This window comes from Daucus carota, chromosome 1 (genome assembly GCF_001625215.2).
Source record: "Daucus carota subsp. sativus chromosome 1, DH1 v3.0, whole genome shotgun sequence".
Lineage (NCBI taxonomy): Eukaryota > Viridiplantae > Streptophyta > Magnoliopsida > Apiales > Apiaceae > Daucus > Daucus carota.
In genome coordinates this window covers 47,590,009-47,603,176 of record NC_030381.2, presented here as the reverse complement: position 1 = coordinate 47,603,176, position 13,168 = coordinate 47,590,009, and the positions used below count along the sequence as shown (strand labels likewise).

Genomic DNA, 13,168 nt, shown 5'->3' with positions numbered 1-13,168 from the left:
AGTAAACTAGTAGTAAACATCTATAGAGTCACCCGCCTTTCTTTGTTTGTACACATTTGGTCAGTAATATCTTCATGCTAATAACACAAATCACAGTATGCTCAAATTGAACCTAAATGACAATATTATGGAACAAATAATAATATGATACATCCACAACATTATACTATATTTGCTTCTGTATTACAATATCGTTCTACACTATCCATCCAACAAGAATCGTAACAGTTAATATATTTCAGTGAATTGGATGTTAAACAAAATGAAATGCTCAGTCGTCTCCATCAGCAGCTTCAAGGCGCCACTCACTCCCATAATAAGAATTAGGCAATCCCAACCAAAACTTGAAAGCCTCCGCGGCTTTTTTCCTTTCCTTCCTTCGATCCTGTCTGGCTCTGGACGCATGTTTACTTGTAAACATCCTTGAATGCATTTCAACATATATTCTGGAGTACTTTGTCTTGTTTGGTGGTATTCCATACTCTTCCATGCAAGCCACAATCTCCAATGCTTTCTTAAAGAAAGCAGCCCTAACACAGATATCAGCCAGTGTATCTAATAGCCCTTCATCAGGCTGTAATCGCGGGACATCTGAAGCTTTCAAATACTCTCCATCCTCCATTCCACATCTCTCCTTTACTTCATTCCATAGCAGAAGTGCTTCTCCAGGTTTTCTGGCTAATGCAATACAATTTGCAAGACTTCCATATGTCGCCACATTTGGATGAACTCCATTCTCTTTCATCCTCTCTACTATCCTCTTTGCCTCTTCAAGTAATCCCAGCCTACAATACCCTTCGACCAACATATTCCAAGCAACCAAATCAACCTTCACTCTTGGGTCATTGAGCATCTCATCGAAAACTTTGTTGGCTAGCTTTGGCTGACCTGACAAAGCAAATGCTTTCATTAAGGTGGTGTAGCTAACCTTGGAAGGAGCAATTCCTCTTGCTCGCATTTCATTAAAATAGGTAAGAGCCCCAGCACCATCGTCAATCAATATACACCCATCAATTAGAGTATTATAAGATACCACATCAGGCTCCAGACCTGCATCACCATCAGCCATTACACGAATCAATTCTTTAGCCTCATCTATCTGAAGTTGTTCGCAGTAGCCCTTGAGAAGAATATTATAAGTAATCCTATTAGCAGGAACACCAATCCTAGACATCTCAGCCAGCACCTGCCTTGCTCTATCCATTGCTCCAACCTTAACAAACGCAGATATTACTGTCGTATATGTAACATGATCAGGGTGGCTGCCACTATCTTCTTGTTGACGCATCGCTTCTAACATTCTCATTGTGTCCAAAACACGACCTTGCTTCATATATCCCTTCATCAACGTCGTATATATTCTAGAATCTGGTTTGTAAGCTTTTTTTAACATTGGCGGTTCATAATCATTTGAGCTAACCGAATTCGGAAGCAACTTTGCAAACACATGATTCTCCGTCTTCCTAACAAATTCCGAATCAGAACACTCCCTAAGAACTCTACATATATCTAACCGACCTTCCCTCATTGCTTGTACCAATTCCTCCGCAATCTCCAAATCACCAAAACCCACATAAGCCGCCACAAGAGAATGCAACGTCGTCATACACAACGGAATCCCCTTATCAAGAATCCTCTCCAATACAAACACAAGCAAATCCTTCCTATTAACCCTCGCACACAACTTAATCATAATATTATAACTCAAAACATCAGGTTCACACTTAAACTCCTGCATTTCATCAAACAATTCCAAGAACCGCTTACTAAGCCCTAAATTCGCACACGCATTAAGCACAGCATTAAACGCAGCCGTATCAGGCTTCGAATCAACCACCACATCCGGGTCCGAAAAACGCCTCACCCTCTTAACAACAGACTGAAACAACCTCACAGCCTCAGCCGGGCCATCATCACCAGACGATGCTAATCGACTCACAACAGCACTCCAAGCCTTAACATGAGGAAGATAACCAGACTTAAGCATAGACTTAATAATCGAAGTAGCATAAAGAATTTGACCTGATTTAGCAGCGGAAACTGCCAGCAGGCCCAGAGAGTTGGCGTCGAGGCGGTGCAGCTGTTGCGCATCACGGAGACGCGTGATGATAGATTGGGCTCGAGCGAAGCTAGAAGGAGTGTTCTGGTAAGATAATTGAGAAATTAGGCGGCTTAGACAAGTGGGGTTGGGGAGTTTAGTTAAGTTCGAGTAAGCTAACCAAGCCTCTTCTGTTTTTCTCTGTCGGAGAAGCAAGATTAGTGTTTGGTCTTGGGGATTATTATTATTACTAATATTAGTGTTGTTGGGGTTTGAGAGAGAGAGATTTGAGGAGTTGGGTTGAGTTGAGGTTTGGACACGAAATGGGTTGGGGGTTTTGAGCGGTGGGGATATGCGGCGGAGGGCGGCGGTGATAGGGTGGGTAGGGGTGGTTGGCCACGGTGGTGTAGTGATTATGTTGGTGGTCATTATACTAGCCCATCCACAATTGGGGCATCCCTGATTTATTATTTCTTTTTGCTTATAATTTTGTTTTCTTTTTCAACTTGTAAGTTACAAAATTTCGTGTCCACCACAGCTCGTTTCTAGCCTTCTAGCCAAGGGTCACAAGACAAAAATCTTGTCGACCGATTAGCTGATCTTTGTAGCCGATAATATTATGACAAATTAGAAATTTAATCTTATACTAACATGTGTTTCCAGGGATAAAATGCTATATTATTTTCGAATGCTGTTAAAATGATCCGATTTTGTATGGTTCTGTTTGGAAGTTAGAGCCTTAGAGGTTTGGGACAAATTTAGAAGTTTGAGGTGTTTTAGAAGTTTGTCCACTAAAATAAGCTCATATTTGTATTTGGTAGTTAGCGGATTGAAATAGAGATTTTGATCTAAAAAGCTAATTTTGAAAAAACTACTTTTGAGGAGTTTTTTGGGTTAACGGTTTTGGTTTGTGTCAGAAAAAACTAATCAATCAGTTATTTCAAACAGTTTTACGAGAAGCAGTTAATTCGATCCGCTAGTCAAAACATCTAATTCAATCAATTAGTCAAAACAGCTAATTCGATCCGCTAACAGTTAACCGCTAACCGCTAATTGCTAATTTCCAAACAGAGCCTGTATATAAAATGCTATTAACATTTGAGGGAAACACCCTTAAAAAAAAATTTGAGAGAAACAAATCATTACTCAACATACATATTTGTCTGCATATGAGTTATGAATGGACATTGGGGGTGCCGATGCACGGTTTTAATAAAAATATAATTATATATTTTAAAAATAAAAATATTAGTGTAATTATCTTAAAATGAATTACATATTTAAATAACTGACATTATTTTTGTTGATTATCTTTTCTTATTTATGAAATTAATACTTTTATTAATTTGAAATATAGAAATGATATTAACACTATATTAAAACTAAACATTAACAAATTATTATAATCTTTTTAAACTAAGCACATATAATTTATATAATCATTGATAACACAATTTGTTATAAAAATTAAAAATAGATTATTTTAATTTCATTCATGAATATACATTGGGGCATAAATAACACCATTGAATAATGGTGTTAAATACATGTTTAATATTAAATATTTAATATTTGAGAAAATGACAGTGTACTGGATAATGATGTGATGTTTATTATATTATAATTAGAAATAACACGGTTTACTATATAAATTGAAAATAAATTAATTTAATTTCATTCAAGAATATATATTTGCGGTCTGATTTCTAATTATTACTTTACTAAGATTAATTATTAAGATCTCATTCAATGATGTTAAATAAAAATTCTCTTTTATACATCAATAAAAAGGTATTAACCCAAACACGTTTTTTAATTATTTAAAAAACCATATTACTTAAAATGTATATTATTCTATTTGTTTTATGAGTACAAAATATACTATTTTAGTTCCCGGAAGTTTGTCCCTTTTTCAATTCGTATTACTCCATATTTTTCACAAAAAAGTTGATATAATATATTGAAGAGTCAAGTATGCCTACAAACTATACAATATTAATCCACAATTTTACAAATGTTAAAAATAAATATGATAGATAAATCAAATATAATTTTTAAAGATATTTATTTCATTTTTTTTATAATGTGATTATATTTATATATTATAAGTTAAAAGTGAGTTAGTTTGACTTTGAAAATTTTATAAAATATAAATTTTAAATGAAGTGGATGTAGTATATTTAAAATTTATACATCATATATTTATTTGTATAAGTATGGTTAAAATTTCAAACAAAAATTTGAATGTGATAATTTGAAATATTTTGAATGTTCAGAATTATGATAATTTTTTGAATTTAAAAATAAAATAATTGATAAGCATTTATAAAATAAAATAATATGAAATTAAGATTTTAGATGAGAAAGGAGAAGGGAAGAGAATATACATTAGTTTATAATTAAAAGAAATGATGAAATAGGTGAAAATTAGGACGAGAGAACATTAGTAAAAACTCTAGTTAAGGAGAAGGTGACATGTGACCGTGCTCATATAAAGTGGGGTTTGTTTTAGTAATAGTACTGTAATGATTACATGACTGAGAACAAAGGGGCTGGATTAAAAATGACAAAGGCATTTTCTTTTATGGGTTTGTAAATATTTTACAGAAGATAGAAGCAAAGTTGGAGTTTTTGGGTTTAGGTATATAGATATAAATATTTTATTAAGGGGCCTATTGGGTTAGGTTTTAATTTTTACTAGGGATGGCAACGGGTCGGGTCGGGTCGGGTTTCTTAAGATCCAGACCCGATCCATTATATTTCGGGTCGGTTCGGGTTCGGGTCCGGGTCTGGAAAATGAAGATCCGGATCCGATCCGTCGGGTTTTTTCGGGTTTCGGTTCGGGTTCGGGTCTCATTCGGGTATTTAAAAAATAAAATTAAATAAAAAATAAAAATTATATAGCTATAAAAAATGTGATGATTGATTTTTTTTTTAAATTTAGGAACATAAAAAAGGGTTTTACAAGTTTCGTCTAATACAATAAACACGTGAAACATGTTAACTTAATTGTATACAATCATTTAACTTATCATTTATCATTTATATTTTATTATATTTAGATTTTTTAATGCACAATAACTGAGAAAAATATTGATGAAATAAATATAAATTATGTATTGAGCATATAAAATTAAGTAAAATGTTAATATTCATACCTAATAATTCACAATATTTTAATATATATACTTTACATTAAACACATAATATATATATATATATAATATTTTGTATCGGGTTTTTATCGGGTCTCGGGTTCGGATCGGGTTTTAATCGGGTTTCGGGTTTCGGGTCGGGTCTCGGTTCGGAATACCTGAGATCCAGATCCAGATCCAAACTCTTTCGGGTCTAAAAATAAGATCCAGATCCGGATCCAGATCCAAAAAAATCGGGTTCGGGTAGACCCAATCGGGTCGGTACGGGTCGGGTATCCATCGGGTCGGGTAAAACTGCCATCCCTAATTTTTACAGAGACATTAATGTGTTTTTGCAGCTATATTTTTGGCTTCATTTATATTGCATTTGAATGTTCTTTTGAGTTGAGTTGCAGAGTTGTATGCATATCTGCAGTGCATTTATAGAGCTTCACATCTTTAGACTTTACTAGATAGAGGGTGCAAAAGGGCCCACTGTAGGAGGAGGCATTGTTCAAACTTCAAACAGCTGTGTGTGGTTACTGGTTAGTACATTATGTACTTCTCTTGGTTAAATCTTTTAAACAACTCTGTTTATTCAGCTAGTTCTTGTAGTTAAATGTGTTTTTTCATGCTTTGTCTTACATTGTTAGTTTTGTTCAAGTACTACTATCTTCAAATTTTGTCTTTCGATTTAGGCTTCAGTTCAGTCATTTTATATTATAGTTCAAAATCTGGGTTTTACATGTGCTTGTTAAGTATTTGTGTGTGCCTATGTGCAAGTGTATTTATTCTTCTTATGGTGGTTGCTTCACATTCTTGATTATGATTATTGTTCCTTGCTGCTTGGTTTTTGATATGAGCAGGTTTGTGAGCCAGTTGGTTGTTTTTCATACCTGGACTTAAACAGCTCAACTTCTTTACAGCAAGAGAGACAGTTTCTTGGGCATATTTTAGCTTATGTTGTAGGCAGTGAGAGCCCATCAATCTGTTAGGCACCAAACACTAAAAAATTAGTTGATTACATGTATTATCTGGGGGTTAGTATGGAGATTTTTAGGCTTTTGGTTGTGACTTGTGTTCTAACATGCACAATGGGGCAGCTTCCTTCACAGGACATTTTGACTCTACTGGAATTCAAGAAGGGGATTACTCATGACCCAACAGGTTATGTGGTTGATTCATGGAGTGAGGAGTCTATCGACTTCAATGGGTGTCCAGCGTCATGGAATGGGATTGTTTGCAATGGTGATAAGGTTGCAGGGGTTGTCCTTAATAACCTGGGTTTATCTGCAAATGTCGATCTGAGTGTGTTTTTAAATCTCACAATGCTTGTGAAGCTCTCAATGTCGAATAACTCTATATCTGGAAAAATCCCCAGCAATATAGGTGATTTTAAAGGTCTTGTGTATATGGACATATCAGAGAACCTGTTCTTCTCATCTATACCATCAGAGATCGGTCAGTTGGGGAGCCTGCAAAACCTCTCTTTAGCTGGTAACAATTTCTCTGGCTCAATCCCAGATTCAATATCCGGGCTTAATTCGATTCAATCTTTGGATTTAAGTCGCAATTCTTTTTCTGGGGAATTACCATCATCATTAACTGACTTGACTAATTTGGTATCTCTAAATTTATCTCTTAATGGTTTTGAAAAGAAAATTCCAGAAGGATTTGATGCCATGGTGAATCTTAAAGTGTTTGACTTGCACGGAAACTCTTTAGAGGGCAATCTTGATGCAGAATTCTTGCTTCTTACTACTGCAGTGCTTGTTGATTTGAGTGATAATTTGCTCGTGAGTTCTAGTTCTCAAAGGCAGAAGTTTTTACCTGGTCTTTCAGATAGTATTGAGTACTTAAACCTTAGCTGTAACCAGCTTACAGGGTCTCTTATTGGCGGTGATCAACCTCAGGTCTTTGGGAACTTAAGAGTTTTGGATTTAAGCAACAATGATTTATCTGGAGAATTGCCTGGATTTGATTTTGTTTATGAGCTCCAGGTCCTCAAACTCAGTAACAATAGATTTTCCGGGTTCATTCCTAACGACCTCTTAAAAGGAGATTCATCAGTTCTGTCTGAATTAGATTTGAGTGGCAACAACCTCACAGGTACTATTAGGTTTAATATACAAGATATTCTGATTAGTTTTTTCTCAGACATAGTTTCTTAAGTATAAATCAGTTCGAAATCAAGCATTTCTTCATCGACACAACAGAGAAAATATTCTTATAGGAATGCAATTGTGGTGCTTTACGTTTACATTATCCTTGCATACTACAATTGTTAATATATATTTATTAATGCTGCAGGCCCAATAAGTATGATCTCAGCAACAACTCTGCACACCCTTAACCTCTCATCAAATAAACTGTCTGGCGATCTTCCATTGTTGACTGGAAATTGCGCAGTACTTGATCTGTCGAATAATCAATTTGAAGGAAACTTAACCAAACTGCTGAAATGGGGAAATATTGAATATCTTGATCTTAGTCAAAATAGATTGACAGGGTCCATACCTGAGGTAACTTCACAATTTTTGCGTTTAAATTACCTCAATCTTTCACATAATTCTCTTAGCAGTTCGCTCCCAAAGGTTATTACTACTTTCCCCAAACTGACAGTCCTTGATCTTAGTTATAACCAATTAGACGGACGTCTTATACCTACTTTATTGACATTCCCCACATTGCAAGAACTGCACCTAGAAAACAACAAACTTGGTGGAAGCATTGAGTTTTCTCTTCCTTTATCTGCTGAGCCCAGTCTTCATGTTCTTGATATATCTCATAATCAACTTAGTGGTTATTTTCCTGATGGATTTGGTTCATTGACTGGACTTCATGATCTCAACCTGGCCGTAAATAATTTCTCAGGTTCTTTACCAACCTCTATTAGTAACATCAGCTCCCTCAGTTCTTTAGACATCTCTCAGAATCATTTCACTGGCCCATTGCCAAAGAACTTGCCTGATAGTATGGAAAAATTTAATGCAACATACAATGAACTTTCTGGAGTTGTCCCTGAAAATTTAAGAAAATTTCCTCTATCATCTTTCTTCCCTGGCAATTCTGATTTACAATTTCCAAATCCTCCTCCGGGATCAACACCCTCTGAATCTGGACAACAAAATAGTAGAACAATAAAAACAGTTGTAAAGGTGTTGGTGATAATCGCTTGTGTTATTGCTGTCATACTTTTTATCCTTCTTGCCATTTTCATTCATTACATACGCATATCAAGGAGATCTCGTCAGCAAAGTGTTACAAGTAAAGACATTCGTAGGCACGTCCAACATAATCCTTCTGGCTTGGTTGGACGAGTTGGTGGTGGTGGTCTTGTAGTTTCTGCAGAAGATGACCTTATGACATCACAAAAAAGACCTTCTTCTGAAATTATTGTTCCTGATGAGAAAATGGCAGTCATTACTGGATTTTCACCATCTAAGAACAGCCATTTCTCTTGGTCATCAGAGTCAGGCGATTCATATACCGCTGACCTATCTAGATTAGATGTAAGGTCACCAGAGATATTGGGCGGAGAGCTTTATTTTCTTGATGACACAATTTCATTCTTACCTGAAGAACTATCAAGGGCCCCAGCAGAAGTTTTGGGAAGAAGCAGCCATGGGACTTCGTATAAAGCCACATTAGATAGTGGGGTATTTTTGACTGTAAAGTGGTTAAGAGAAGGTGTCGCAAAGCAGCGGAAAGATTTTGCAAAGGAGGCTAAGAAATTTTCAAATATTAGACATCCAAATGTGGTTGGTTTGCGGGGTTATTACTGGGGCCCCACTCAGCACGAGAAGCTTATTCTTTCAGATTACATCTCACCTGGAAGTCTTGCAAGTTTTCTTTTCGGTAACTTCCTGTTTAAAAAAATTTGCTGTGAAAATATGCTAACTTGCTAATGACTTTTTGTGCTTATCCTAGATAATTTGAAATGTAATGTTGTTTAGCCTTCTAAATCATTAAATATATCTTTCAAAAACTTTTGTATATGTTTGACAGAAAAAAAAAATTAGAAGATATATTTGCTTCAGTGTAGCAGCTCAAGTACCAATATGTTGGAATGGACGCATGAAGTTTTTCTGTATATATTTAACATATGAAAGATATACATATTTGACATCAAGAGAGGTCTCAGTTCTTAATTGTTACGTACATGTATTATTCGTTTGTTATTCATCTTTTATGGACTTGATGAGATCATAACAAGAGTGCTAAAATTGATAAAGCCCTTGAGTAAGTAACTGTTTTAGCGAATATTTCTTAAATCCATAATATGTTAGCCTGTAACATCTGCAAGAAAGTAAACAGTCAATATATACCAATGCAATGCATAATATGACAAGCCATAGACCGAAGTCTGCATAATATGACCCATCAAGCCATCATTTTTTGTGAGCATGGTCAATATAAAACAATGTCCTTTGTTACTGCAAGTGTCTTCATTGTTCAAGATCTGTACATCTTAATTACTAATTTCCTATGTAAGAGTTAGGTGATCCTTTATTCCCCATAATTGATATATTTATACACCTCTGTAATGTATTATTATGAGATTTTTCCACTGCCTGAGCTATATCCGCATTTGCACATTTTTTGCATGTTGAAATGTTTATATTTTATACCCTTTCTGTGTTGTTTATATGCTTTGCCATGGGAATAGTTTCTGGTAATATATTTTTTTTGTCAAGCTTGGATAGAAAATTACGCAGAGTGGCTCCCTCATAATTGAGCTGACATTAAAAATATAATCAGCTTAAGTAAAGATAGTCGAATTCATCACTGATAACATATAATGTCATGCAATTTAATTTCCTCTTGTTTTTTGTTATTCTTGCATATACTGCTCACTGCTCACCCAAGGTCAGTCTCAAATTTGGTTTAAGTTTTACCATTAGGCTTTTTATGGCATACTTACAGTTTTAAACATTCACAGATAAAAGTTAATCTCTAAAGAGAAAACTAAAAAGTGAACATTAATTTATGAGCGAGAATCCTATGGACGTTGTAAACCTCTCCATGTACTTCCACACAGCCCTATTATCCTTTCAGTTTTTAATTTTGTTCTGATAGTTGTCATTTGTGCCAGGTTTAGTCAGTTGGTAATATAGTAAAAATTACCCCACAACTTTGCGAGTTTTTAAACCCAGTTCTTTCTATATATTAATGTACATTTTTTCAGAATTTTTTCTGTGGTTCTAGCTCATCCTTTTTCCTCTCCCTAGATGAAGTGTGAAAACTTTGCTAATGTTGTCAATAAAATTAGAAGCTAAGACCAATGGAATGTTACCGACAGCCTGAAAGTTTATCTTTGGGAAATTTGATAAAGCAAATCATAAAAATTACATACAAGTTCTCCATACTCCCTATTTCTCTTTTAATAACACTTGTGAAGTGATTGAACATATAATCCTCTACCTCTACTTTCCAATGGTATTTTCTTTCTTTTTTTCCTTGTGGCAATCACATTAAAATAGTTAGTCTCGATTAATTCAGCTTAATATTACACTTTAGGAAGGGCTAGAAGCTTACAAATTTTCCGTGTAAACCAATATTTTTCTATCATTATTGCTCCGGCAAGATGGACTGAGAACTATTGCTCTTAAGCTTTTTGCTTCTCTTCCTAGTTTCAGACGAGCATGTCATTGTTTACTCATTTTGTGTATATATGCATATCAGCATATGGACCTTGTTGGCTTATTGATGTTTATGTCTAATAAATATTGCATACTTGCAGATCGTCCTGAAAGAAAGGGCCCCCCACTAACCTGGGCTCAAAGACTGAAAATTGCAGTTGATGTTGCACGTGGTCTGAATTATCTTCATTTTGACCGTGCCTTTCCACATGGAGACCTCAAAGCAACCAATGTACTATTAGATGGTCCAGATCTTAATGCACGTGTTGCTGATTACTGCCTTCACCGCCTCATGACCCAAGCAGGTACCATTGAACAAATTCTTGATGCTGGGGTTCTAGGTTATCGGGCACCTGAGCTGGCCACTTCCAATAAGCCATTGCCAAACTTCAAGTCTGATGTATATGCATTCGGAGTGATTTTATTGGAACTTTTAACTGGAAAATGTGCTGGCGATGTGGTTTCTGCTGATGATGGAGGTGTTGATTTAACAGACTGGGTGCGGCTGAAGGTAACAGAAGGTCGTGGCTCAGATTGTTTTGATGCTGCATTGGCCCCAGAGCTTATGAATCCAGCTTCAGAAAAAGGATCGAAGGAAGTTCTTGAAATAGCTCTGAGATGTATACTGTCTGTATCTGAAAGACCAGGTATCAAGACTATATATGAAGATCTTTCATCTATATAGACAGTCAGATGTGCTTCTGGGAACTCATTTTTAATTATACGGGGAATCAATAGTTCATTGGTTTCCATTTTGTGGTTAAATTAGTCTGATATTATAGTTTCCTAACTTAGCTTCTTTTACTTGCCGTTGTCGTGAAGTCGGGGAATTTGTTTATAAAACTATTAGTTTTGCTGTTCTTTGGCATGATCATTGCTTTCGGATACCAACTGAGGAAAAACACAAGTATTATTGTTCCCGTTCCTCTTGGAAATAAACATAATTGATCTGCAGGTAAGTTTGCATGTCATTGTGAAAACAAACCAGTAGTGTGCTCTGACTTCCTATCGCAACATATATTTATAGATCATCATAATTTATAGTCTTGTAGATATAAAGAGCTGTAGATTTAACATGATTGGTCCTCGTTATCATAATTTCAAATAATATTGTTTATAAAATTATATTGTTTGGTGTTTACAATTTTTCTAAAAAAGAAAATGTAAACGTTGCAAGATGTAACGTTTAACTCCTTTTCTAAACCAAACCCATATAAAAAGCAGGAGTGAGTAAAAAACCGAACTCAAACCCGAAACCGATAAAAACCGAAGGGGTATATTCAATATGGATTTTAATGGATTGTTTTTAAGTCTATGGATTGTATATGATTTTGATTTTGTGTGGATTCTTGATAAACGGTAGCAAATTTGATATAGATACCTTAGGATTTAAGCACAATACGTTAAAATCTCATGAATTTTGTTGGTGTTTCAGAAAATTTAAAATACATTGAAAAATCCCACAAAATCCATCATTTTACTAAATCCAAAAAATTTATCAACATTTGAATATCATCAGATTTTAATAGATTTAAACAATCCCAAATAAATACCATCGAATTTTAAAGTATAATTTAAAATCCTAACTAAATATCATCAAATTTTGTAGCATAATTTTAAATCAAATTGAATACTTCAAGATTTTAATGGATTTCAAACAATTTCAATCGAATACCCTCGGATTTCAAGAATAAAAAAATTCTTTAAAATCCCAATCAAATACACCTCCTAAAATGTCCATTATTCTCGCTAAAAATCTATAATGGGAGTACCCCATCTTCAATAGACTCGTTTTAACTACTTGAATCACTATATATAAATATCACTATATAAAATTTTGAATAATTAATAGAAAATTTAATGGAATCCTATGTATGAGTCACACGAATCACAAAAAACAACAACTAGGATCCATGATTATAAAAATATAAAAAAATTATAACAAACACATCATTTATTTGTTAACTTTTTTATTAATATTTTTTTCTAAATCTAATATATATATATATATATATATATATATATATATATATATAATGACTATAATGACTTAAATAAGTCAACAAGAAAATCGGATAACAACTTGATAATTTTTGTAGCAGAACAATGATCACTTTGGTATAATACACTTTTATAATTTGGGATATCATATTTTAAAAGTGAGATATTATCTTTTATATGTGATACTTTATCTTAAAACGTATTTCATAAAATCTAAATATTCTATTTGATATCTTCCAGATAATATTTTAATATATATATATATATATATATATAATGACTATAATGACTTAAATAAGTCAACAAGAAAATCGGATAATAATTTGATAATTTTTGTAGCAGAACGATGATCA

At 34.2% G+C, this 13,168-nt stretch overlaps 2 protein-coding genes across 3 annotated transcripts; one reads left to right on the top strand and one right to left on the bottom strand.

Moving 5' to 3' along the window:
• Positions 1-98: 98 nt before the first annotated feature.
• On the bottom strand, positions 99-2,543 carry LOC108205215 (pentatricopeptide repeat-containing protein At3g09650, chloroplastic). Its single transcript, XM_017375075.2, has one exon. The coding sequence runs from the start codon at positions 2,465-2,467 to the stop codon at positions 272-274; it is 2,196 nt and encodes a 731-aa protein (XP_017230564.2). The 5' UTR covers positions 2,468-2,543; the 3' UTR covers positions 99-271.
• A 2,991-nt stretch (positions 2,544-5,534) lies between these two features.
• Positions 5,535-11,789, top strand: LOC108214371 (LRR receptor-like serine/threonine-protein kinase GHR1). 2 transcript variants are annotated; one of them, XM_017386338.2, is made up of 4 exons: positions 5,535-5,717; positions 6,039-7,281; positions 7,483-9,030; positions 10,916-11,789. In XM_017386338.2, exons 2-4 carry the CDS (start codon positions 6,198-6,200, stop codon positions 11,497-11,499), a joined length of 3,216 nt encoding a protein of 1,071 aa, XP_017241827.1. In that variant the 5' UTR covers positions 5,535-5,717; positions 6,039-6,197; the 3' UTR covers positions 11,500-11,789. The 2 variants fall into 2 exon arrangements, with proteins under 2 accessions (XP_017241827.1, XP_063941854.1); XM_064085784.1 differs by lacking the exon at positions 5,535-5,717 and having other exon boundaries at positions 5,734-7,281.
• The last annotated feature ends 1,379 nt before the right edge of the window (positions 11,790-13,168 follow it).